This window comes from Leptopilina heterotoma, unplaced genomic scaffold (genome assembly GCF_015476425.1).
Source record: "Leptopilina heterotoma isolate Lh14 unplaced genomic scaffold, ASM1547642v1 Lhet_45, whole genome shotgun sequence".
Taxonomy (NCBI): Eukaryota; Metazoa; Arthropoda; class Insecta; order Hymenoptera; family Figitidae; genus Leptopilina; species Leptopilina heterotoma.
In genome coordinates this window covers 1399707-1426953 of record NW_025111086.1, presented here as the reverse complement: position 1 = coordinate 1426953, position 27247 = coordinate 1399707, and the positions used below count along the sequence as shown (strand labels likewise).

Here is a 27247-nt window from a genome sequence, read left to right as displayed (position 1 = left end):
TTGCAATTTCTCTTATTTGATTTACCTGTAAAAATATTTAATTATTAATAAATAACATTATTTAATTGGTTTTGTAAAATTGTTATATTTGAATTGAAATATTTTATTTTCTTTATAAGTTGCTATTGTGTTACACATTGTTCTAAATTGTTAAAATTAGATTTATATTCTACAATTTTATGCTAGCATATTAATTTAATATCGTCATAACTTATATTTGTACTTTAGATCTGTAATTTTCGTTTTCATTTGTAAAATTATTAATTTATGTTTATTTTTTCAATTTCAATTTTTCAATCAAAACAATTAATTCAAACAACTAAATTTTTTAGAGTTGTTAAAAAAAAAGTTTGAAAACAAATCCACTGTCAGAAATTCTACAATCGAAAAAATGGTGGATGCCAAAAATAAGAATACATCATTAGGTATTTCATTTAATAAAATATTTTGCACTAAAGTTGAAAATATATAATAGTGGTTATAATGATATTAGTAAATTGACAGGGCCTCTTCAAGGTTTATTGAAATTACTAAAATTGAATTTTATTATGATTCTAAAAAATGCAATTATTATTTTATAATAATTAAATTATTTTTGTTTGACAGAAAATAAAGTGACTGAAGATTCCACTAAAAAGAAAATTAATGAAATGGAAAATAAAAGTAATGATGAAATGGAACACTTTCAACCTTCTCAAGTTCGATCATTTGAATCAAGTCTTGGTTACACTTATTCTATTTTATATGATAAATAATTACATTAAATTTATTATTATATACATGTATTGATACTGAAAAAGTTAATAATTAAATTTTACTATAGCAAAATTTAAATACATTTCGTTAAATTTTCTTTTAAGAACTGATATTCAAAAACCATTTAAATTACAAAGTTTCAATTTCTGCAATGTTTTTTAAGATTAGGTTAAGTTAGGGTTTTTTTAATAGAAATAAAATTTACATTTTACGAAAAATTATTTTTGTGAGAATTTTTAAAAATCATTCTGTGTATTTTAAAATGTTAATATGACAAATATAATTTCAGTACAAATTCCAAACAAAATTTCAAAAGAAAATAATATCGTATTTAAATTAAATTGTCAGAAAAATATTTTTAAAATATTAATATAGCAAATAATTTGATATTGAGATTTTTAGATTCATATAAAATATAACTTCTTAACTTTTATAGAAAAAATATTATTTTAAAAATATAGCCTTAAAATATACAAGAAACGTTTTTAAAAATGAATATTAAAAATTGGTGAATTATTTTTTCAATCTTTAATCTAAACATATATAGAAAGTCGCATATATAAATGAAGTTTTATTATGTTACGTAAATTTAAAACAATTACAATGAAATATCATTTGTTTTCGTTGCTATGATCAACAATTCAATAATTTATTAATATTTTTCTCTGTATTCGAATTATCAACAGAGAATTTTCATTAATTATTAATTAGAAATTTCAATCTTTAGAGTTATCTGGTATTTATACTTGTATTGTGTATTGTAGTTTTGTTTAATTCATCCTAATTTTGCCTGAAAACCCAAAGGTCACCTGACGTAAACTATTAAGGTAACCTACTACATTTTCATAATTTTTATTTAACCTTGAATAAGAAGATCATTTACAAATCATTAATTTATATTTACCTATATTATATATTTTCATTTATTATAAATATATTTATAGTGAAAACCTTTTTAATAATAACTTTTCAATTAAAATAGCTTGTATTTATTAATTTTTTAAAAAGTAATATATTTTAATATTCAATTAATTAAAATTCAAAATAAAATTTAAAGTATAAATAATGAATTAATGGAATCAATGGAAAATATTCTTTTATTATTATTTTTTAAAATTAAAATCATTAAAAGTTTTCAAATTTAGTTTTAAAAATATAATTTATTAAGAATTTAAAATTTTTATAACAATACTTTTTTTCTCACTTCTTATCTATCTATTTCCTACTTCGACATTTCCTTTACAGTTATTATATTTTCTCTATTTTTTATAAATGCAATAATTGTCACATTTCTGTCTCTTCTTATTTCTTTCTCTTTAAATTCAAATACTTTTTTTATTGGTCTCACTACCCATTACTCACCTCATTAACCTCTTCTTATAATCCATCCTCAGAAACATCTCACCCTTAGACACATTTCTTCTAAATAAAAGTTATGCTTGTCCTGTCACTCCTATTAACATTTAGTTAATGCATCACGTTATTCTAAAACCAAAAAAGTATTTAACAAAATTTATCTCTTTTCTATCTCCCCTTAATTTATAACCTTTTTGGAAGAAAACAGTGTAACTGAATATTACAGTGAAGCTTTCAGGGAAACATCGTGGCGTATGGATTAATTTTTTTCAGGGCCGGATTTATGTATAAGCAAAATAAGCAGTAGCTTAGGGCCCCGGATTGCCGGGGGTCCCCAAATTTTTCCAAGATTATATTTTTTTTAAATTAAAAAAAAACTTAATTTTTAAATTTTGCAGTGGTGCTAAAAAAATGTTACTCCTGCCTAATGCTTAGGACCCCCGAAGGTGTAAATCCGGCCCTGATTTTTAAAAAATTTTTTCGATTGATAATTGAGGGTATGTTACCTCTAACATACTAACAAGCTTCATTGCATTTTTTTATTATGTAGATACATCAAGTATGATTAGGCTGCCGGGTAAATTTAAAAATACGTGGAAGTATGAATATCGTGGATATTTATACTATAAAACAGAAGAGAACGAAGATGGAGAAAAGTATAGGTGCGCAAAATACAAAATGCCTTGTTATGCATCCGCTAGAGTTGTAGATGGTGAAGTAAATATTACAACTTTGCATTCCGAAGACTGTCATCCGCAAAAAAATTTGGTGGAGGAATCATTCGCTCGCGAAGAAGCCATTTCTTTAGCAAAATCCGAAAAAAAACGAACATTTAGTGATATTTTGCAATCTTGCAATAAGAAGTAATAACCCTTTATATAATTGTTTTAATACATTTTTAACCCTTATTCCTGGTAGCTTTCTCATCTAATTTCATTCCAATGTCAATAATTTGATTCGCTATTATTTACATTATTATTATAGATTCTTAATTATCCACATAATTATTTGTTAACTCCCCCTTCGAATTACGGTTCGTTGCTGGCTTCCTATTAGAAATACTTGCATTTGTCTGACCCTTTCAAATCAGATTAGATAAAACTATATATTTTTTGCTTTATATATTTTAATCGCAGTTTAATACACCAGAATTACAAGTAAATCACTCCAATCAATTATCCAAGCACTGATCACATTAAAAAACATGAACCATTGTGATTGCGAACCAAATATATTGCTTAAAAATCAACAAAGGTTTAAAGAAACGGGAAAGCTATAGATTAATATATTCTGGTTTCAATTTAATTTTTTTATAGTGTATAAATTTAATACATAAATGTAGGTTCAAAGTTCAATTAAGCAGTAGTGGAATGCGACAAGCAATGCAAAGGTCGAGATTCGGAAATTTGTCTCCAATTGTTTGTTTAAAAGAGATGGGAGACAAATTATTACTCTTTAAAAACAATGAAGATGAAATCCCTGACGATGTTGCGGCAATGGATTTAAATTTAATTTTTGAAACGTATTTAGCGAGAATTTTAACTCCGTCAAAAGAATTAGCATATCTATTTGGAACACCAACATTATTAAAAGAATCTAAAGTATTATATATTGACACAAAATCGAAGGTTAATGAAAGCTTATATATTTTTTTACTTTTTAATCTATCATTGATACATTTATCATAATTTTTAAGTATTTTAGAAAAATTTGAGAACATGATAGGTTAATTGAAAAATTTATAATCCTTTCACATAAAAGAATTGTTAAGAATAATGGTTTTAAATTGTTTGTTTATATATAGGTGACTATTAACAAACAAAATATAAGCATAGTTACCTTTATGATTGAAAAGTCGGAAAGGGTGAGTTCAATTTCAAAAAGTGAATAATAAAAATATTTAATGAACCAAAATTACATATATTTTCTTTTGAAATAATAATTTTTAGGATAATTAAAAACAATTTAAATTTCGTAATATATTCTCAGCTTGGCAAACATTGAATCTCAATGAATCAATTCCTTAACTTTTTTTCTAATTATGTTTTTTTAAATAAAATTTAAATTTAAATAACGTTTTATTTGTCAGATACCTACATCATATAAAAATAACTTTTAAATTTTAATACAATTATAGTCAGCTATCGCCTTATACTCTCTTTCCGAAAATCTCAATGAAGAAATAATGACGTGCATTTTCCGAAAAATTAATAATCTATTAATCAATCATTTGATTCCACCATTCGAAATGGTTATAAGTACATATGATGCGCAAGTTGCTGCTGCCATCAAAACTGTTTGGAGTAATTGCAAATACTTGACCTCACTTTTTGATTTTCATGAGGTATATGTATATGTAAATTTAATACAACAAAAAATTTTAATATATTTAATCTCTTTTCTTAAAATCTTTTACAAAAATATAATTGCTTTTTCTTTGAATATTACAAGGCTACTAAAAATTAAAGCACAGAAAAAACGATAATATAATTTTAAGAAGCTCTTATTAAAGTAGGCACTTCTTAAAATTAGATTATCGTTTTTTCTGTGAGGGTAAAAGATTGTTTTACTTGTAGGTTTTAAAACTGAAATGGTGCGAGTTCGAAAATGATAAATTAAGTTCATGCAATTTACTGGCAAAATGTATGGTAATACCATTTTTAAGACCAGGGGACATGAAGGAAGTCATAAAAGAAATCAGAAAAGACGGAAAGTCACGAAATTCTGAAAATATAAATGAATTTACGTCTTTTCTGAAAGATGCTTTTAAAGATTGCGAAGAAATAATTAGTATGATAGATACCTACCCTGAAAGAACTAGCAATATTTTTGAAATTTGCTTAATTAGACTGCAAAAGAAATTATATTTGAAAAAGGGAAAAAATCTATGGGTTCTAATTGGTAAGGCGAACAGAATTATTGGATAATTTTATTTCATACTTTTATCTACAAATAAAACCATAGATATGAAAAAGTGTCTTTTTGGGACCTGTTTTGGTAAAAAAAAACATTAAAAGATTAAAAAATTGAAAGATTGAGAGATTGAGATTGAATGATTGAAAGATTGAGACTGAAATTGAAAGATTGAACGATTGAGATTAAAAGATTGAATGATTAAAAGATTGAATGATTGCAAAATTGAACGATTGAAATATTGAGATAGACAGATCCACTTCTTCCATACTGCGAACAAACGTGTTTCTTTTAAATATTTTATTCGAAAATATTGAACATATTATTGTTAACTTTTTCTTTCATGTTTTGCATAAAGATCGACTTACAAGTCTTCTAAAAGAAGAAGATAAGATGATGTCGCAATTTTTAAAAGGAGAGAGAGTTCGTAATTACTCTCAAGTACGAAATTACTTTAATTTAAAAGAGGTTAAAGCCATAGACTTAAAAGTTGTAGAATTCTCGTCAACAATTGATCGACTAGAGACGTATTTTGAAAAAAAAGCGATATCACCGAGAGGTAGTTCTTGTCATTTATTTTCTTAAATAATATTAACTATTATTTTTTTAAATTTCAACTAAAAAAAAACAATAAATTCTTTCAGATAAAAAATTAAATTAATCATATAGTCTCTGACTAATGTTTTCCTGTAAAATTTTGCTGTTAAAATCAATATTAGTTCAAATTTACCTAAACTATTCTCTTATAGCAAACTTATTATCTATTTTTCTTCGTATTGTTTTGTAGAAATTATCTTAATTCTACATATTTTTTTTATTCATTTGTAGAAAAGTGTACATTTTTTCTATTTAATAAAAAGTGATGTAAATATTTATAAAACTTTAATTTTGAAAAATATTTAAAGAAGAATTTTTCGTTTCACTCACCAAATTCTTAAACGTTTACAATTTACTGATTTTCTCTACATGTTCGTCATATAGTTTATAACCTCTTCTGTGAAGATCATTCTTTTAATTTTAGATTGATATGACACACGATTACACTCCAATCTTGACTTAGAAAATGATACATCTTGTTGCTTTAAATAATAAAATAAATTTTTTTAGATGAATATCGACATATGCATGACATAAATTGTCAATTATTAAGTAGATATCATGCAGACCGTTTGAGAGAGGAGGACATAGATGGTAACGGAAATTAAATTTTTTAAATTATAGACAAAAAATTATTTTAAACAATTAAAAAAATAAATTGATAAACTTTTTAATCGAACTAAAATAATTCTAATAAAATTTAATTTCAAAATGTAGAGCAATTAATGGATTTTGATTACATTGAAACGAACGCAAATACTCAAAACGAGAAACAAGCCGAAACCGAGAACCAAACCGTGAACCAAACCGAGAACCAAACCGAGAACCAAACCGTGAACCAAACCGTGAACCAAACCGTGAACCAAACCGAGAACCAAACCGAGAACCAAACCGAGAACCAAACCGATAAGATGACATCAAGTGTAATGGATAATTGTAAGAGAGGTCGAGGAAGGCCGAAAGGGAGTAAAAATAAAGGAGGGACGAAAAAAGGAAAAGATGGAGAAAAATCAGCAATGCAGGAGAGTGGAAGAGGAAGAGGTAGAGGTAGAGGTAGAGGTAGAGGAAGAGGAAGAGGAAGCAAAGGAAAGGAAGGAGCAGGAAGAGGCAGAGCGAGCAAAGAAGGAAAGAGCAAAGAAGTAGCGAGCAAGCTTGGCTGTATGTATAACATAAAATATCCTTAAGTCACCATTAGGGCAAATTAGGACTTATGAATCAAAATTTTCTTATTTTTGAGTTCTAGAAATGTTTTATAAATGACTGCAAAAAAGTAGGAAATTCCTATTTACTTCTCACCAAAAAATCAAAATATTTTAGTTCAGGATTTTTTAACAATTTAGAAGAGGGTACACCGTAAAAAATGCTATTCTCGGAATTTTTTCAAAACTTTTCTAAATAAATATTCAAAAAATTGTATAAACATTCGGAAAAAGCAGTTTTACTTTGGCTTCTCGTTTTGAGAAGAATAATATTTCGCGTTCGTTCTTAGAGGGCTGAAAGAGGGAGGCTAACTGAGGCGCGCTCTTCTCCATTTTTACAATAATTTTTCGGTCAAAATATTTTATTAAAGATATAAAGTATAGTAATTAAGGGCCATTCAAGTATTACGTAAGCATATTTTTAAGGTTTTTAGACCCCCCGTCCCAAGATTTTTTACATGCTAATGAATGTAAAAAATGTGCCATTTTTTCTAATGAAAGTAAGCAATAGCTAGACTTCCCTTCCGACTTAAATACTTAAGTAATACTCGAATGGTCCCTTAACTAATTAACAAACATCACTATTTTGAATTAGCACCACTTTCGAACTATTGGCAAATAGATTCAATTTAACTCCCAGTTACGGTAAAATGCAACTTTTATAACTACATTTTTGAATACTTTTTAAAAAAATTACTTGTAAATATAGAGAACATTCTTGATCAATTCGCTCTCATCTAATTACAAATGCAAAGTCGACATCTAATATTAATTAAAAGTCAGACTACTTTTTTGGAGGGTTTTCTCACAAACCCTTTAATAAAAGAAATAAACAAAATTTTTTGCAACAACACTATTGTTGACTATTTATATATTTATAACATATTATTTTCTTATAAAGGTAGAGAATCATCTCCATCGGGATCAACATCGTCATCAGGATCCACATTATCATTGGCATCTTCGTCATCATCATCATCCAAATAAAAAAAATATCTTTCTCATAATAAATTATTATAATGTTAAATTTATCATTTAAAAATAAAAATTGTTTTTTCAAAAATTAAACTTTTTGAAAAATTTCAGAAAAAAAGACCCATTTTACCATTTCTAGTTTTTGAGATAATAACAATTTACTAATTTTAGAAAGAAATCTAAATTTTTTATTAATTAACATAGTTTAGCACAGCAAAATAAACAGTTTATATTAATTTATCGTTAATTTTATTGTTTCCTTTAAAAATCTATATTTTGGGCGAAATTGTAGTTAGTTTTTGGACGAAAATACATTCTTCTACGCATCTCTAATAAATTTAGTTTCTTATTTAGAATGAATAGTATACAAAATATCTGAAAGAAATGTATATAATTGCTCTAATTTCATGTCTCACAACCATTAAAATAATTATATTAATAATTATAAAAATTATTTATTTGCTTATAATAATTGTTTTTCAAAAACAAAAAATATTATTTATTTCTAAATCAAAAATTCTAATCCATATTTCTTTTCATTAAAAAACGCGGTTTATTAATTAAAAATATCAGTTAAAGGAATGTGCCCATTTTGAATTAAAAAAATATTTGCAACGCATAGGCTGTACCAACATAACCACCGTTCAATAATTGTGCGTATCTAAATTCACGATGGTAACAAATGAAAATGTCATTTTATTGTTTATTTGTAACTTTTAAACGTCAAATGAATTCCCGTAGCTGTCATAATATTCATAATGTTTATTTTACTGTGAATTTTAATCATTATAAGTGAAATACTGGTGTAATAGGAACGACTTAATAAGGATATAAAAAAGAAATAAGAAGCAAATATTATTAAAACCAAAAAAGAGCAATGGTAATGTAAAGTTAACCTTTCTTTATTTTTTTGAATTTTTACAATCACATCGTAATTATAAAATCAATAATTTCAATAAAAATAATGAAAAATTATTATATTAAAATTCTAAAAACAGTTTGAATAAAAATAATTGATATAACAATAATATTAATAATACATTTTTGGTATTTTTTAACCTACAATATATATAAAATTGAAAATTTAATTCTATTTTTATAAATAACAACTTTTTTCGTTTATTTAAAAAAAAAAAAAATACACAAATGTACTTCTAAATGTTGTGAAAATTTTTTTCCACGATAAATATAAACAATATAAAAATAAATAATTTAATTCAATAATAAAAATTGTATAATAATTATTATTTTACATTTCCTGTCTTTGTTTGAATGTTTGTAAATAATATTTAAACTAATTTCAATAAATTAATATAAATTGAATTAATTTTTTAATAAAAAATGTATATTTTTTTTTAATTAAAGTTAAAATTCACTAAAATTTACAAGCGAAAATAAATGTATGGAATTTTGAGTATGACAATCGAAAATAAAATTGTTATATTCAATTATGTTTCTTTTTCGTAAGTAACTTTAGAATATAATTTAAATATATAATAATAATTCGATATTTTCGGGAAATTACTTCTTTATTTATATGGAATCAAATTTTACTTATAAGACTCTTTTTCGCAGCCTTGAAACTATTTAACCTCACCTCCTGCTCAAACTTCTGACGTGCACTACAACGACATTACCTTCTGCCAAATCCCATTCTTCATTTCTTATCCTTTAGGAATAAAAATTTCTTCAAACTCCATTCCACAGGAACAACATTCTACTAAACTAATAATAAGCAGGTAATTAATTTTGTCCGGTTTTTATTATCATAACAGTATTTTAACAAGTTTCTTATTTCATATCTACAAATCAATCTATTTTCTTTCATGTTTAAATCTATAAAGCAGAGAACGCTGAAGACTATATTCAATCCACTTCTTTTCCTGTCTAAATCTTGGACTCAAAAGCTACTGGAGACTCTTCATCTATGATAGAAAATGGAAATACTCTAAAAAAATCGTTCATCACTATGAGAGAGGAAGACACATTTAGAGAAGAATGTTTACTACTAGATAATTACCAAACGAATACAGAAATTTTTTTGGTTATTGAAATATGGAAAAAAATTTTCACACAGGTAAATTTAACTAAACGTTAAGAACAGTAAATTTAAATTTATAATTTTATTCTCGTAACATTATCAAAATTTATTAACTATTAGAAATAATCAATTAAAGAATATAACGATAAAAAATCTCTTTTTATTATTGTAAATAAATTACAACTTATATTAATAATTGCAAAATTTTGTTGAAACACTAAAATTTCTTAAGCATATATTATTTAACATTAATTTAATAATCTTAATTTTTGTTTCCTTTATAATAATAGAAACAGATTTTAAATCTTCAAAACCAACAAAATTTATATAAAAATGTTTCTAATCTTATTCCTAATAGATCCAGTTTCCTATCCTGATGACTGCTGTCCAATTCTCTATAAAAGACATTTGCTTGAACGTCGTTTTAAAAAAATTATTCTCTCAACAAGTAATAAAAAGGTATGCATGTTATTTTATTATTTATTTAAATTTACTGTAAATTATAAATATTATTGTAATTTAAAGAAACAATCATTTCCTTTAAAAAAAAATTTTTTGTAACAGTATTCTTATAAACTTGTTCTTTGCAGCCAACACATCAATTCTATTTCTATCCTGTTTATATCAATGAGATTTGAAGCTGATGAAGACAATTCAATCCAATTCTCTTCCTGTTTCAACTTTTAACGTGAAAGCATCTAGAAGCATTATTAAAGAAACTGATAATTAATTTCATCAATAGATTTTCTTTCTTGTGTGCCTTGTACAATGACCAAATTTTTGGTCAGTTACAAGTTGCTACAAGAATACATAGTGAATCTGGAAATTATATTTATTAGTGGATTTATTTTAAAAATGCAGAAGAAATTCGATCATCACTCTATGAAGAGGACATCTTGAAGAAGAAGAATAAGTACTGGAGATAAGCGAAACAATTTTAAAAAAATTGTTCCGATTGATTTCGAATCATGGAATACGATAATTCTGGAATTTTCATTCATTTAGGTAAAGTTTAATTTGAATTTTAAAATAACCTTTAACAATAATATTTTTTAATTATAATAATAATTCAATTGTCAATGTAGTTTCATATTTATTTAGTATTATACTCTTTTACAGCCTATCATCTTTATCCACTCCATCTCCTGTCTAAATTTTCATCAAATACTTCACATCAAAAGCGCCATGAGAGAAAGGATAAACTACTAGAAATAATCGACTGAAGAATATATTTTTCAAAGTCTCTTTTTGATTATTATAAGAAACTTGTTACCTTCGGTGCTTCTCATAAAATGTTCTTATCAAATTTAAATTTTTAAGCAGATATTTCTAAAATTTCATTTATTAAGATGAATCACTTACTTTTACCTTATATAATAATCAAAAAAAGATTTTACAAAATAATAATATATTTGAGTGACTTTTGACGACTGAGGGATGCAATTTTTCATTTAATGTCGAGAATTCATTTACATCTTTTTATTTAGGTAATACTGTTTATTAGTTGATTACATAGTATGCATTTTCAAAATGACTAGAAACAGATAAATATCGTAAATTTTGCAGTATGCAAAGCAAGTAAATAATTTGTTATTAACATTTCCTACTTTATTTATTTCAGATCTTCTTCCCGATCCTGCTAATTGCTGTCAAATCCTCTAGGAATGAAAATTGCTTGGATGTCGTTTTAATAAAACCTTTTATCTCAACAAATAGTAAAAAAGGTATATTATTTTATTTAGATTTACTTAAAAAAACAAACATATTATTGAAATTTAAACAAGTAATCATTTGTCTTAAATTTTTCACTCGTACCACAGTATTCTTATAAATTTTTTCTTTACAGCTTATAAATAAATTCTCTTTCCTTCCTGTTTAAACCAATGGGGTGAGGCAAAAAGCAGCTAAAGAAAATTCATTCCACTACTTCTTTTCCTATTTCAATTTCTGACGAAAAAGCATCCAAAAGCATCGTTTAAAAAAACTGATAATTAGTTTCATCAATAGATTTTCTTTCTTGTGTGCCTTGTACAATGACCAAATTTTTGGGCAGTTACAAGTTGCTACAAGAATACATAGTGAATCTTGAAATTTTATTTATTAGTGGATTCATTTTAAAAATGCAGAAGAAATTCGATCATCACTCTATGAAGAGGACATCTATGACGGGGAATAAGTAATGGAGATAAGCAGAATCATGGACTACGATAATTCTGAAATTATCATTCATTTAGGTAAAATTTATTTTGAATTTTAATATAACTTTTAACAATAAGTTTTTTTAATTAAATTAATAATTCCATTGTCAATGTAGTTTCATATTTTTATAGTATTATACTCTTTTACAGCCCATCATCTTTGTCCACTTCATCTCCTGTCTAAATTTTCATCAAATTCTTCACATCAAAAGCGCCATAAGTGAAAGGATAAACTACTAGAAATAATCGACTAAAGAATATATTTTTCAAAGTCTCTTTTTGATTATTATAAGAAACTTGTTACCTTCGGTGCTTCTCATAAAATGTTTTTATCAAATTTAAATTTTTTAAGCAGATAATTCTAAAATTTCATTTATTAAGATGAATCACTTACTTTTACCTTATATAATAATCAAAAAGAGATTTTATAAAATAATAATATATTTAAGTAACTTTCGATGACTGAGGGATACAATTTTTTATTTAATGCCGAGAATTCATTTACATCTTTTTATTTAGGTAATACTGTTTATTAATTGATTACAGAGTATGCATTTTCAAAATAACTAGAAACAGATAAATATCGTAAATTTTGCAGTATGCAAAGCAAGTAAATAATTTGTTATTAACATTTTCTACTTTATTTATTTCAGATTTTCTTCCCGATCCTGCCAATTGCTGTTTAATCCTCGCTGAACGAAAATTGCTTGGAAGTTGTTTCAAACAAAATTATCTCTCAAAAAATATAGTAAAAAGGTATGTTATTTTGTTTGGATTTAATTAAAAATCATAGGTATTAATGTAATTTAAAATAGTAATCTTTGTTTAATTTCCATTCGTGTGCTAGTATTCTTATAAACTTCTTCTTTACAGATTACAAATCAATTCTCTTTCCTTCCTGTTTAAACCAATGAGGTGAGGCAAGAAGCAGCTGAAGAAAATTCAATCAACATCTTTTCCTGTTTAAATCTCGGACTTAAAAGCAGATAATTGCCACATTCACAGAAAACTAATAATTGGTTTTGTAAATAGATTTATTTTTTGTAAGCCTTGTACAATGACCAAATTTTTGGACAGTTACAAGTTGCTACAAAGAGAGCTAGTAAGTCTAGAAACTATAATTATTAGTCTCTTCATCTGTGATAGAAAATGGAAATACTTGAAAAAATCGTTCATCACTATGAGAGAGGAAGTCACATTCGGCGAAGAATCTTTACTACTAGATAATTACCAAACGAATACAGAAATTCTTCTAGTTATTGAAATATGGAACAATTTTTTTACACAAGTACATTTAACTAAACGTTTAGTATAACTTTTAATAGTTCATTTAATGATAAATCGTCCAAACGCCCATCCTGCCGGAAGGACGTTCCGAAAAAGAGGCTTTTAAAAAAAGGGAATTCAACTTTTCTTTTCTAGCACTCTTTGGGATTAAAGTAGACGAAAAGACGAAAAAATCCATATTTTTGACTTTTTAAAATAATAATTTAAACCATTTTTCAAAGCCTTCAAACTTGCTATGTTTTTAAACAGTGAAAAAAAAACATTTTTTCGTAAATTTAATGTAAAATCCCCAAAAATCAATATTTTTTGGCCGGACAAGTCTCTTTCTCTTCAGAAACGTTCAAAGAATGAAACCTAATTGTTCAATTAAAAAAAAATTCATTTTTAATATTTTTCAGTATATCTGAGTAATACTCAGGCGCGAGTCCCTTCGAAATTGCTCTATAAAATTAATATGGAAGCAGATAAATATAAAACTAAATATATCGTTGGAAAGGTAATGAAACAAGCTTTCAAATGATGTAAATATCGAGTCTTTGAATTTATAAACCTGGGCTAGGCAGTCTCTTAAATAAAGCGAAAAGTGTCCTGCCGGCAGGACCGGGCTTCGTCATTCTGTGACTAAAAATTATGTGAATTTTTGGAACATGTAACTTCTTCAAACTACCCAGCCCTGAGTTTTGAACTTACAAGCTCGATATTTATATGCGCTGAAAGCTTGTTTCGTTACCTTTCCAATGATATATATCATTTTTTATTTATCTGAGTCCATGTTAGTTTTCTTTAGTGATTTCGGAGGGACTCACCTGAGTCTTTTTCGTCCTGCCGGAAGGATGTTGGACGATTTATCATTAAAAGCATCGTTTTATTGTTATCACATTACCAAATTTTTCTTACATGTCTCTTTTTTTCAGTCCACAAATCTATTCCACTTCATATCCCGCCTAGCGATACATCAGAGGATAAAAAAGAGATTTTACACCATGAAAAGAAAATTTGATAAACTTTTGGATACTGGATGTCTCATATATAAATTCCGAAAATCCATTTTTAGCTTTCCTTTAGGTAAAATTAAAATCTAATGTTTATATTGTGCAAACTTACAAAAGTCTTCTAATGGCACATTGTAAATTTAAAAAAATGACAAAACTAACATTCTATCTTAATCCTAATAGATCCAGTTTCCTATCCTGACGATTGCTGTCCAATTCTCTAGGAAAGACATTTGCTTTGATGTCGTAAAAAAATCTTTCTCTCAACAAATAATAAAAATGGTATGTTATTTTGTTTAGATTTACGGAAAAATCATAAATATTATTAAGATATAAAAAGGTAATCATTTTTTTCGTGTTACAGTATTCTTATAAACTTTTTTTTACAGCCTACACTTCAATCCACTTCCCTTTCTGTTTTAAACAAATGATGCAACAAGCAACTATTCGATCCACTTTCTTTCCTGCTTCAACATCTGACGTAAAATCATCATTCACAAAAAACTAATAATTGGTTTCATTAATAGATTTACTTTCTTGTGCGCGTTGTACAATGACCAAATTTTTGGACAGTTACAAGTTGCCACAAGAAATGCTAGTAAGTCTTGAAATTTTATTTATTAGTCTTTAAACATTGGATTTATAATAAAAATGATGGGGAACTCGATCATCTATGGGGAACAATATTTATTGGAGAGTGACACTTTTGTAACTGGAAACATTCACGGGCCAAATATACGAGTTTCGATGATTTTTATGAAGACCGTTAATGGCATTTGGAAATGAATCTTTTGAATTTATTTGACATATTTTTAGGTAAATCCTGTTATTCATTTTACTTTCTCTAAAACTTATTTACCTTTTTTCCATCGCCCAACTTACAACTTCTTATATAAAAAAGTTTGTATTATTTTAAATTAAATTTCAATACTTACCTGCAAAGTTATATTTTGAAATTCCAATCTAAAATATAAATTCTTGAAAGATTCAACACAAACAATTTTAAGAAAGCCTGCTGTAAAAACAATGCGATTATTCTTATATTTGTAATTGAAATTTCAAAAACATTTTTGATAATCAAAAATAACAAAACTCTTTTTTCAGCTTACCTGTATAAAAACAAATACTTACCTTTGAGACTAACAAGAAGTAAACCTGGAGAAGAGGAATTAAATGTCAACATCTCGATCATCAATAAACGCTATAACTACAAAACCAGGGATCAACATAGATACAAAATGACCCAAAAATTCGTGACACATCACAGCAATATTCCGCCTCAATATCGCTGCAATATTCCCTCAATATCACAGCAATATCCCCTCAATATCGCAGGAATATTCAAACAAGCGGACATTATGATACTTCATCAGTATCACAGGAATATCCCCGATAGATATCGCCATGACACTCAGCTGATACAGCGTGCTACTTGGGTTAATTAGTTTGTAGTCATTTATTTGACTGTAGTCAGGTCAACAACATAGCATTAGGTTGTCGCTCTGTTTCTAATCACTATCAGGGTAAACTAATTTCAGGGTGTCCGTCAAGGATTAAGAAAAACATTTCTTAATTTTTCCCAAACTTCATCTGACTTTTCCCCTGACTATTCACTAACCTTACATCTACTTTCTTGGGACAAAAATATAAATACTGCCCAAGTTAACAAAAAATTTGTATCTAACAATAGAACCAAATAATAATAAAAACCATTTAAGTCATGTTGAATTGAAAAAATTTTTAATTCACAAAAGATTTTAATTTTTTTATAAATTTTACTGACTTTGAATGAAATTCCCTAACACATCCCTGAACAAAAAAAAATCCCTGACCGCTGGACACCTTGTAATTTGCCTTTTTCGTCAATAACTTCCCCTTCATTAGACAACGATCTGGCACCTAGTGTAGATAAACTAGGAGTTAGGTTATCATTTTACCTCTAAACGATTTTAGCAAAAACTAATTTGCATTCTTCGTCAGTAATTACCTTCATGAGGAATTGATCCGACACCTAGTGCACAGAAACTAGGTGCTGGGTTGTCGACCTAACTGCAATTTGTACTGGTGCAAACTAATTTACACTTTTTGTAAGTTACTTCCTGTAGCCGGCGTCAATCCGACACCTAGAGCACAGAAACTAGGTGTTAAATTGTCGACCTGACTGCAATCGGTACTGGTGCAAACTAATTTACCCTTTTTGTAAGTTACTTCCTGTAGCCGGCGTCAATCCGACACCTAGTGCACAGAAACTAGGTGTTAAATTGTCGACCTGACTGCAATCGGTACTGGTGCAAACTAATTTACCCTTTTTGTAAGTTACTTCCTGTAGCCGGCGTCAATCCGACACCTAGTGCACAGAAACTAGGTGTTAAATTGTCGACCTGACTGCAATCGGTACTGGTGCAAACTAATTTACCCTTTTTGTAAGTTACTTCCTGTAGCCGGCGTCAATCCGACACCTAGTGCACAGAAACTAGGTGCTGGGTTGTCGACCTGACTCCAATCGGTACTGGTGCAAACTAATTTACTCTTTTTGTAAGTTACTTCCTGTAGCCGGCGTCAATCCGACACCTAGTGCACAGAAACTAGGTGTTAAATTGTCGACCTGACTGCAATCGGTACTGGTGCAAACTAATTTACCCTTTTTGTAAGTTACTTCCTGTAGCCGGCGTCAATCCGACACCTAGTGCACAGAAACTAGGTGTTGGGTTGTCCACTAGACTCTAAACTGTGTCAGGTTGAGCTATAAAAGTTCAGTGATCAGTGCTGCACTTATTTCACAAAAAATTTTTATGTTTCTTTAATATTCATTAAAAACTATAATTTATGTTCAAACAAATAATTTAATTCAATTTGTTCAAAACAACATTGGGAGAATGTCCTATCCTCATTCTTATAAATTCCATTAAAATTCTAAAAAAATAATTCAATTATTTTCAAAAGTAATAAAATTCTTCGCAAAAATTCAATTATGTTTAAAAATTTTTTAAATTCTCCAAATTTCAATTATCATTTTAAATAATTAAATTGTTTTCCACAATTCAATTATTTAAAAAAATTTTGGTAAAATTCTACGCAAACATTTAATTATTTTTATAAATAATAAAATTTTAACGAGAATTTTTAAAAATTTTTGAACATAAAGAATAATTACATTTTTTCGGGAATTCAATTAAAATTGTATTAAAAATAATTGAAATTCTGCGATGAGTTTTATTATTTATGAAAATAATTAATTGCTTGTGTTGAATTTTATTAAAATTTTTTTTAAATAATTGAATTCTTCTAACGAATTTTAATAAAATTTTTAAGAATAATTACATTTTTTGTGTCATTTGATTAACATTGTATTTAAAATATAATTGAATTCCTAAAAAGGATTTTATTATGTACAAAAATAATTGAATCTCTGTAAAAATTTTATTATTTATGAAAATAATTGAATGATTGCTAAGAAATTTTTAGAAAAATTTGTAAACAATTGAATTCCTGTGAAATTTTTACTATTTATGAAAATAATTTATTGTTCGTGTTGAATTTTATTTAAAAAAATTTAAATAATTGAATTCTTATGGTAATTTTTTTTTAAATAGTAGGTATTAAAAATCATTAAATTGATGAAAATTTTTGAAAATAATTGAAATTTGAAAAGAATTTTGTTAATATTTTTGAAAATAATTGAATTTCAGAGAAGAATTTTCTTATTCATAAAGAAAATTGAAATTTTGACGAGAATTTTAAAAAAATTTTTGAGTATATTTGAATTATTTTGACGAATTTTAATGAAATTTTTAAGAATAATTACATTTTTTGTGGCATTCATTTAAAATTGTACTCAAAATAATTGAAATTCTGCCATGACTTTTATTATTTATTAAAATAATTGAATTACTAAAAAGATTTTTATTAATTATGAAAATGATTGAATCTCTATAAAAAATTTTATTTTTTATTAAATTAATGGAATTATTATTGCGAATAAATTTGTAAATAATTGGATTCCTGTGGAATTTTTATTGTTTATGAAAATAAGTAAATGTTTGCGTAGAATTTAATCAAAATTTTTTTTTTTTAAATAATTGAATTCTTTTGGAAAGTTTTATTAAAATAGTAGATATTGAAACTCATTAAATTGAGGACAATTTTTTGAAAATAATTGAAATTTTGACAAGAATTTTATTAAAATTTTTGAAAATTGAAATGAATAGACAAGATTATTATTTTATGAAAAATTGAGAAAATTCTTTGTTTAGTTCAATTATTTTCCAAATTTTTAAATAAAATTATTAAATAAAATTATTAAAAAACATTATTTTCCAAAAATTTAAAGAACCTCGTCAAAAGAATTTAATTATTCATAAAAATTCTAATAAAAAATTTCGAAGTCATTTGTAGATTTATTTATGTTCAAAATCAAATAAATTTAAATTTGATGAGAAAAAAATCGGGAAAAATTATGACAAAGCCGGGAATTTTGTTGAACGAAAATAGTAGACACCTTGTTTTTAACAATATTGTCTGTTAAGTGACAATTCCTCAAAAATTAACGAACTTGAAAATTAGAGCGATGAATTTAATTTGAAAAAAAATTGTTTTGTAAAAACGTTGCGGACTTCAGCTTCATTTTTTTTTGCGACCTTAAAGTCGTTCCAAGCCTTGCGAATTTTGTTAGAAATACAAAAAAAAATTGTTATCTAGTTTTACTTGTCGAATATACAGTAGCTAGTATATGGCTTGTTTCGGAAGGCATTCACTGAAATTGAATCATTGAACAAGAGTTCGTTCAGTTTAAGACAAATTCACGCGATTAGGAGGAAAGGAAAAAAGCCAGCAAAGCAAACACACTCGAGGATGTAGAAAAGAAAAAGGAGAGAGAGAGAGAGAGAGAATTGTGCGGTGTAACTGTAGATTGTGAGGGAAGAAAAGAGGTAGTAGAAAAAGCAGCAGTGAGTAAATAAAATATTCAGGAAGCTTAAGCCCCAGGCGTTTGTTCGTGGCTGGAGGGGTGTCTAGTCAGATGGGGTCAGGATACCTAGGTTTTTGAAGGGGGTGGTGAGGGGGAAATGGGGATAGAGAGAGAGAGAGGAAAGTGGAGATTGGCTCGACTAGACATGGATGAGGCGGAGGATTCGCGTTGGCTACGTTGAGGATTGGGGTTGGTTTTATCCCGCAGGACTAACGTGATGCGCTCCACTCTCCTACTCCCACATGTCTCGCTTCTTGTACAAGTACACGTGCATTACTATGAACTTCCGGAAGAACAAAGCTTAGTCTAATACTCTACTTGAATCTTGGACCAAAAACCGTCCTAAATCAACTTTTTTAAAAAACCGTTTTCTATATTCCACTCTTTTAACTTTCATTATTTCTTGTTATTAGGAATTTATTTCCCTACTTCTTCTGCGTGGTGATTGTAATTCTAGTGCTGTATTTCTATTGTAATTTATATTCAGTAGGGTTGCCACAGGTCAGGGAAGTCAGGGAAAAATCGCAAAAAAGTAGAATTGGTCAGGAAAAGTCAGGGATTTTTATTAACAGTAATGGAAAAATTAAATATTTAGAATTCGTGGGAAAATTCTGAATTTCGGTGTTTTTTTGTTTTCCTCATAAACTATTAAATTTACTATACCAATTCTAATGCAAAACCTTCAATTTCTTCTATTTCTGACAATAATTTCTTTTTAAACGACTTAATTCTTGAACAACTATCATAAAATAATTATTTTATATTAATATTAATATATTATAAAATAATAAAATTGTTTAAGAACCGTTTTATAAGAATATTGATAATAATATATTATATTAATATTAATTTATTATAATAATTAATATTATAATAATTAATATTAATATTAATATATTATATTAATATTAATTATTAATATTTGAATAAAATTATTCAAATATTTTAAAATTAATTGAATTTTAAGGGTCGTGATTACAATTTTCATAAATAGATTCGTAAATAAATGTAATAGAACATTTTTTTGAGTATCTAATAATTTTTGGAGTGAATCAGAATATTCTTCAGGGTCAGGAAAAAAGTTAAAATCAGTCAGGAAAAAGTCTGGAAATCAGGACAAAAATAAATAAATTTTTTTTGGCAACCCTGATATTCTACTGCAACAAATGTTACCTACGTTATATTATTTTCTTTTTCCAAAGTTTTTCTGGTGTCACTATTTTAGAATAGGAAAAACTCACCAAACTGATTACATTTAGCAGAAGATTTTTCGGAGACAATTAAGGGCATGTCAAAGTCATTCTGATTTTTAAATCCAGATTCAATGGAATAACGACTTCGACGTGCCCTTAATGATATTTTTAATCTTCAAAATCGATTCGAATGTCTGTTAGCTTTAGATATAATTTCGAAAAGAGCAAAGTAAGGAATTTTGGAGTTAAACTTTTTGTCGACACACTTTTTCTATAAGGATGTCAAATTGATTTTTTTTCAACTAATTTTATGCAAATTCTAATTTAAATAGTTAAGTTCCTAAAGAAATTTTATTATTCATGAAAATAATTGAATTCTTACGAAGAATTTTACAAAAAATTTTTTAAATAATTGATTTCTATTTGATTGATTGATTTAAATTTTATGAAAATAGAAGATATTGAAAATCATTGAATTGCGAAAAGTTTTTAAAAATAATTAAATTTTACAAAGAATTCTATTAAAATTTTTGAGAATAATCGAATGTCTGTGTGGCAATTGTGGCAATTGTATTTAAAATAATTGATTTCTTTCGAACAATTTTTACTAAAATATTTGAAAATAATTGAATTCTTGAGAAGAATTATAATATTTATGAAAATAATTGAATTATTGGAAAAATTTTATTAAAATGTTTAAAAATAATTGAAATCCTGCGATGAATTTTATTATTTATATGAAAATAATTGAATTATTACGAAAAATTTTATTAAAATGTTTTAAAAAATTGAATTCCAGAGAAAAATTTTATTATTTATGAAAATAATTGAATTATTGCGAAAAATTTTATTAAAATGTTTAAAAAGAATTGAATTTCTGTGAAAAATTTTGCTATTTTTGAAAATAATTCTTCGAAAGAATTCAAAATAATAAAAATAATTGAAATCCTGCAATAAATTTTGTTATTTATGAAAATAATTGTCGCTGAGAATAGTTGCTGAGAAATTTATTAAAATTTTAAAAAATAATTGAATTCTTGAAAAAAATTTTGTTATTAATGAAAATAATTGAATTATTACGAAAAATTTTATTAAAATGTTTAAAAAAAATTGAATTCCAGAGAAGAATTTTATTATTTTTAAAAATAATTGAATTATTGCGAAAAATTTTATTAAAATGTTTAAAAATAATTGAGAACCTGCAATGAATTTTATTATTTTTGAAAATAATTCAATAGTTGCTGATAAATTTATTAAAATTTTTGAAAATAATTAAATTATTGCGAAAAATTTTATTAAAATGTTTAAAAAAAATTTAATTTCTGCGAAAAATTTTGTTATTTTTGAAAATAATTGAATTCTTCCCAAGAATTCAATTATCATAAATATTTCTTCGAAAGAATTCAAAATAATAAAAATAATTGAAATCCTGCAATGAATTTTGTTATTTATGAAAATAATTCAATAGTTGCTGAGAAATTTATTAAAATTTTCAAAAATATTTGAATTCTTGAGAAAAATTATATTAAAATGTTTAAAAAGAATTGAATTTCTGCGAAAAATTTTGTTATTTTTAAAAATAATTGAATTCTCCATAAGAATTTTATAAACATTCTTTTAAATAATTCATTTTTTCGAAATATTGTAAATATTATGAAAATTTTTTTTTAAATAATTGAATTCTTGTCGAAAACTTTATTTATGAAAATAATTGTATTTTTTGATTAATTTATTTAAAATAGGTAGTATTAAAAATAATTGAAATTCTGTGATGAATTTTATTATTTATGAAAATAATTGAATTATTTCTTAGAACTTTATCAAACATTTATAAAAAAAAATTGATTTTCCATGAAAAATGTAATTAGTGAAAGTAATTGAATTATTGTGAAGAATAGTATAAAAATTTTGTTAAATAAATGAATTTTTCGAAATCTTTTTGAAAATGCTATTTATAAATTAATTGGATTTCTTGAAATTTTATTATTTATGAAAATAATTGAATTTTGGATGAATTTTATTTATTTATTTATTTATTCAGAAATATACGGGCAATGCCCATTCGTACAAAAGTACTATAAAAAATACTAAGAATAATACATATATTTATTTGGCCGCATTAACATTGCTATTATTATTGTTATCATATATATATACATGGGAACGCAAGTTGGTTACAAATGTACTTAATGATATTCCAAAAAAATCAATTAAACTACTAAGTTCATTTGCCTCCATTCGCAATCTATTAACCACCGAATTATCAAGATATCTAGTTCTAGACAATTGAATATTAAACAATTGCTGATGTCTCAAAGATCTACGTGGTACATATAAATTAAAGAGACAAAGTAAATCCGGACAATTGATTAAGCCATTGATAATTTTAAACAAAAATAACATGTCTGCATATAAAAATCTTTGTGATAACAAAGGAATACCAAGCTGTGCTCTTAAACCTGTGTAATCATGGCTATAGTAATCAAACGGAATATTCAACTGTCTAGCCACGAATCTCAAAAATCTGTTTTGCACACGCTCAATATCCGTTATAAAACAATCTTGAAAAGGTCTCCAAAGTGTGGAGGCAAACTCAAGGATTGGCCTGACAAGTGAAAAATACAGAACTAACAGGGTTCTAACATTATGGAACTGTTTTGCATTTCTTATAACAAAACCCAAGGCTCTTGTGGCCTTATTTATTATCTGCTGGATATGGTCAGTAAATGAAAATGAGTTATCAATCAAAATTCCTAGATCACGTACCAAAGACACTCTAGACATTATTTCATTAGCAAAAATATATTTATTTATTATTAAATTAGAAGTAGACGAAAATGAGATTGTTTTACACTTTTTTATATTTAAGTAAAGTTTATTTTTTTCTGTCCATAATTGTAATTGGTTAAGATCATATTGCAATTGCATATAATCACATTCATTTGTAATCGATAAAAACAATTTCAAGTCATCAGCAAATAACAAAAATTTACAAAATCTAAAAATGTTTAAGTCGTTAATAAAAAGTAAAAATAATAATGGTCCAAGATTTGATCCTTGAGGAACTCCAGACGTAGCAAAAAAAACATCAGAATACTCATACTCAACACGTACTGAAAGTGTTCTTTCTTTAAGATAACTTGCCAGCCAGGTTAACAAAGAATTAGAAAAACCCAGAGCCTCAAGTTTTGCCAGAAGAATGCCGTGATCCACTTTGTCAAAAGCCTTAACAAAATCCGTATAAATTGCATCAACTTGTATACCATTGGCTAAATTATTAAGAACAAAATTTGAAAAAATACTTAAATTAGTTAAAGCAGATCTTCCCTTCATGAAACCGTGCTGCTCCTCAATAATCAATGACTCAATTTGACGGTAAATATCATCATGAATAATACTTTCAAAAACTTTCGAAATAGTACTCAATATAATTATTGGACGATAATTAGTTACATCTCCCTTACTTCCATCCTTGTACACTGGGACAACAATTCCACGTTTCCATACAAGAGGGAACACACCACAAGAGAGAGACCAATTAAACAATATATATAGCGGTTCAACGAGAGAGGAACAGCACGATTTCAAAAGTGAAGGCGGAATTTCGTCAGGACCAGCTCCCTTATTTACATCCAAAGCTCTAAGCCTTAACAAGATTGTTTCTCGAGAAATATGACTTAGTGAGACAAAGTTATTAATATTTCTATAAAAGTCAGTGGCTAAAATGCTTTCAGAAGGCTGAGTGTAAACAGACGCAAAATATGACCTGAAACAATTTGCACTATCCATGTTGGTATTGACAGTATTTCTATCATATGTTACCTCTTTAGGAATTCTAGCATTCCCACGTAATTTGTTAACAAATTTCCAAAAACCTTTAGGGTCTGATATAAATCTGTTCTCAACACAGGCTATATAATTATTATAACATTCTTTTGATTTGCGTTTACATTCTGCTCGAAGTTGGGAAAAAACTAAATAATCATGATTACTATTAGTAAACTTATAATTTTGATGAGCAATTTTTTTCGATAATATTAAGTGCTTAAGTTCTGAAGTAAACCAAGATGGATAGTTAGATGATGAAAATGTTCTAATTGGTACAAACAAGCTAAAGGCATTATAAAGATAATCATAAAAAATCAAAATTGCATCATCAATATTAGACGTGTTCAACACAGTATGCCAATTGGTATTCATTAAGTAAGTATTCAAACTAGCTATATCAGCCCTCTTGAAATCATATCCACCACAAGTAATCGAAGTCTTACAATTATTATTTCTATTAGTTCCATCCTGAATATCAGTTGTTAAAATTAGTGGAGGATGATACTTATCAATAGGGAGAATTGACTCAGCTGCTAATTTCAAAGTAAATAGTGATGAGTTAAGAAAAACTAAATCCAAAATATTGCCTTTGCCATTAGGAAATGTATTACATTGCTTAATATTTAAAAAGTCTAATGTTTCAGATAGACGAGTAGCAATTTTATTAAATATTTTTGATGTACGTATTTTTGAATAGCAGGAAGGCCCTGTATCAGAGAATAAACGCCAAGAAACAAAAGGCATATTAAAATCACCCATAATTATTAGTATTGCTGATGGAAAAGAATTGCAAATTTTTTTAAAAAAAATAATTGAATTCTTTTGTGAAATTTAATATAAAAATACTAGATATTGAAAATAATTGAGTTTCGAATATTTTTTGAAAATAATTGAATCGTTTTAAAGAGTTTGATTATAATTTTTGAGAATTGTTTTTTAATTTCTTGTATCAGCGAATTTAAAATTTTTAAAGTAGTGTAAATTCTCAAAAAAGTACCCAAACAGTAGCATAATGAAAAAAAGTAGTAAATAGTAGGTTTTAGTAGATGAGTGCAAAGCCTGCAAAAGTTTGGTTTTAGAGAAAATAGCTGAAAATAAAAAAAATTTTTTAGCATTAGAAAAATGTTGCGTCTGAAATAATAAATATCGTCTATAATATTCAACACACAACCATATATAGGGAGAGTTATATTGGAGCGATCAATTTCTCGAATAGGATAAGAAAACACTCAATCAAGTTAAGTTGAGGTGGAAGGTTAAGGAATTAGTTCTTCTAGTCAATGGAGCACGTGAATTATGGGCAGGGAATGTATTTTTTTTTAGGTTTGATATAAATATATATATAGTGCGCTGTACACAAATATATTAGCTGTATATATGTATATACTTCCTTTAAAATTTAGCGTTGCACATTTAGGATATAAATTCCATAGGGGTTTGGTTCGACACTAAATTCCGAAATGGAAGTAGTTTGCAAATTTCATGACACACTTGGCGAGTTATTGTATAGTCAGCAATACGTGACCATGTGCTATCGATTGAAAGTAAAAAATTTAAGTACCAACTGAAACTATTATAAAGACAACTAATAAAGTTTTAACTTGATAATTATAATAACTATGCTTTTAACTACCTTTATTTATAGTGGTTTATAATTAAAAACTTTTTTCATCAATAGATTCAAATAACCATTAAATGCAGAAGATGAAAATATACATTTACTAGTTTTTGAAGAATTATTATTATTGTAGAGAAGAATCAGAATCAGGAAAGTCAGGAAAAAACAAAATTAACTTTTTATAGCAAATCTTGTATTTTTTTATAGAGAAACAACATTTAACAGAATGAAAATATAAATTAAGAGTTGAGACAGTGTTTTATCAGTATATGGTTTATTTTCCGAAATGGAATATTTCACATTTAATGAAGTATATTTTGGAAAATGTTATCAAATGCCGGAAAATGTGAGTCGCTGATTTTATCGCGAAACACGATCACCGTTAATTTATCGTGTATACACGCACATATATACACAAAGACAAACACACAGAGAGGAGAATAGCGATTGCGAAAGGGTTCCACATGGTTCCCTGGATGATTTTGGGCAAAAGGTCTCTCTCTCTCTCTCTCTCTCTCTCCTTCGCCCTTGTGTTCCCACCCGAACGATAATTCGGTCACCTCGATGGGGCGAACGATAATCCGTTCTGTCACGGCGAAGAGAATAGAGGAATAAACGTAAGCGAGGGGTTCCCAACGACAAGATATACGCGAGGATTATAATAAGCCCGCGTCGCCTGAACGAAAATTGTTTCATTCTCCATTAGAAGCGCTACTGGTAACTTTTCGAAAATTTCTCCATACGCTTCAGATTTGTATTTTATGTATCATTCATAACCAGTATCAATGATAATGTATGTATAGCATTTCTAACATAAAGGGAAGGGGGTTAAAATTTTCAAAAAAGTATCGTACTTAGGGCCAGTTTCACCAACTTTGATTAAAAGTTAATCAATGATTAAGTTAACCAATGATTAACTTTTAATCGGTGTTGGTGAAACCGACCCTAAGTTTGGGAAATGAAACTGAAACTGGCAATATCAGAACCTACTTAATTTTGGAAATTAAACTTTTGGCTATCAATTTTTTCAACACAGTCATTAAACACTGCCTTACAAAACTGCTGGTCCTTGCTGTTGAAATGATTTTCTGTAAATTGAAAACAATGTTTTTTTAACAACACAGCAGGGTTTGAACTAGGTCAGTAAATCCCGTAAAAGTCCGTAACTTTGCTTGAAGTCCGTAAAGGTCCGTTTTTTTGAAAAAAGGTCCGTAAAGTCCGTAATTTGATTTAAAGAGGATGAAAAGTTCTTGAATTGTACGATATAATTTGGAGAATTTTGGAGAAATTACAAATCATTGCAGGAATTCAATTAATTTCAGAAGTAA

The 27247-nt window shown here is 26.7% G+C and overlaps 2 protein-coding genes across 3 annotated transcripts in view; both read left to right on the top strand.

The window, feature by feature from the left end:
- LOC122507190 overlaps window positions 1–27247 on the top strand; it is a 456874-nt gene that overhangs the window by 76178 nt on the left and 353449 nt on the right. The gene's annotated exons all lie outside the window — the stretch shown is intronic.
- LOC122507212 lies at window positions 6073–15759 on the top strand. The gene is made up of 3 exons (XM_043619819.1): window positions 6073–6216; window positions 6340–6780; window positions 15419–15759. Exons 1-3 carry the CDS (start codon window positions 6147–6149, stop codon window positions 15757–15759), a joined length of 852 nt encoding a protein of 283 aa, XP_043475754.1. The 5' UTR covers window positions 6073–6146.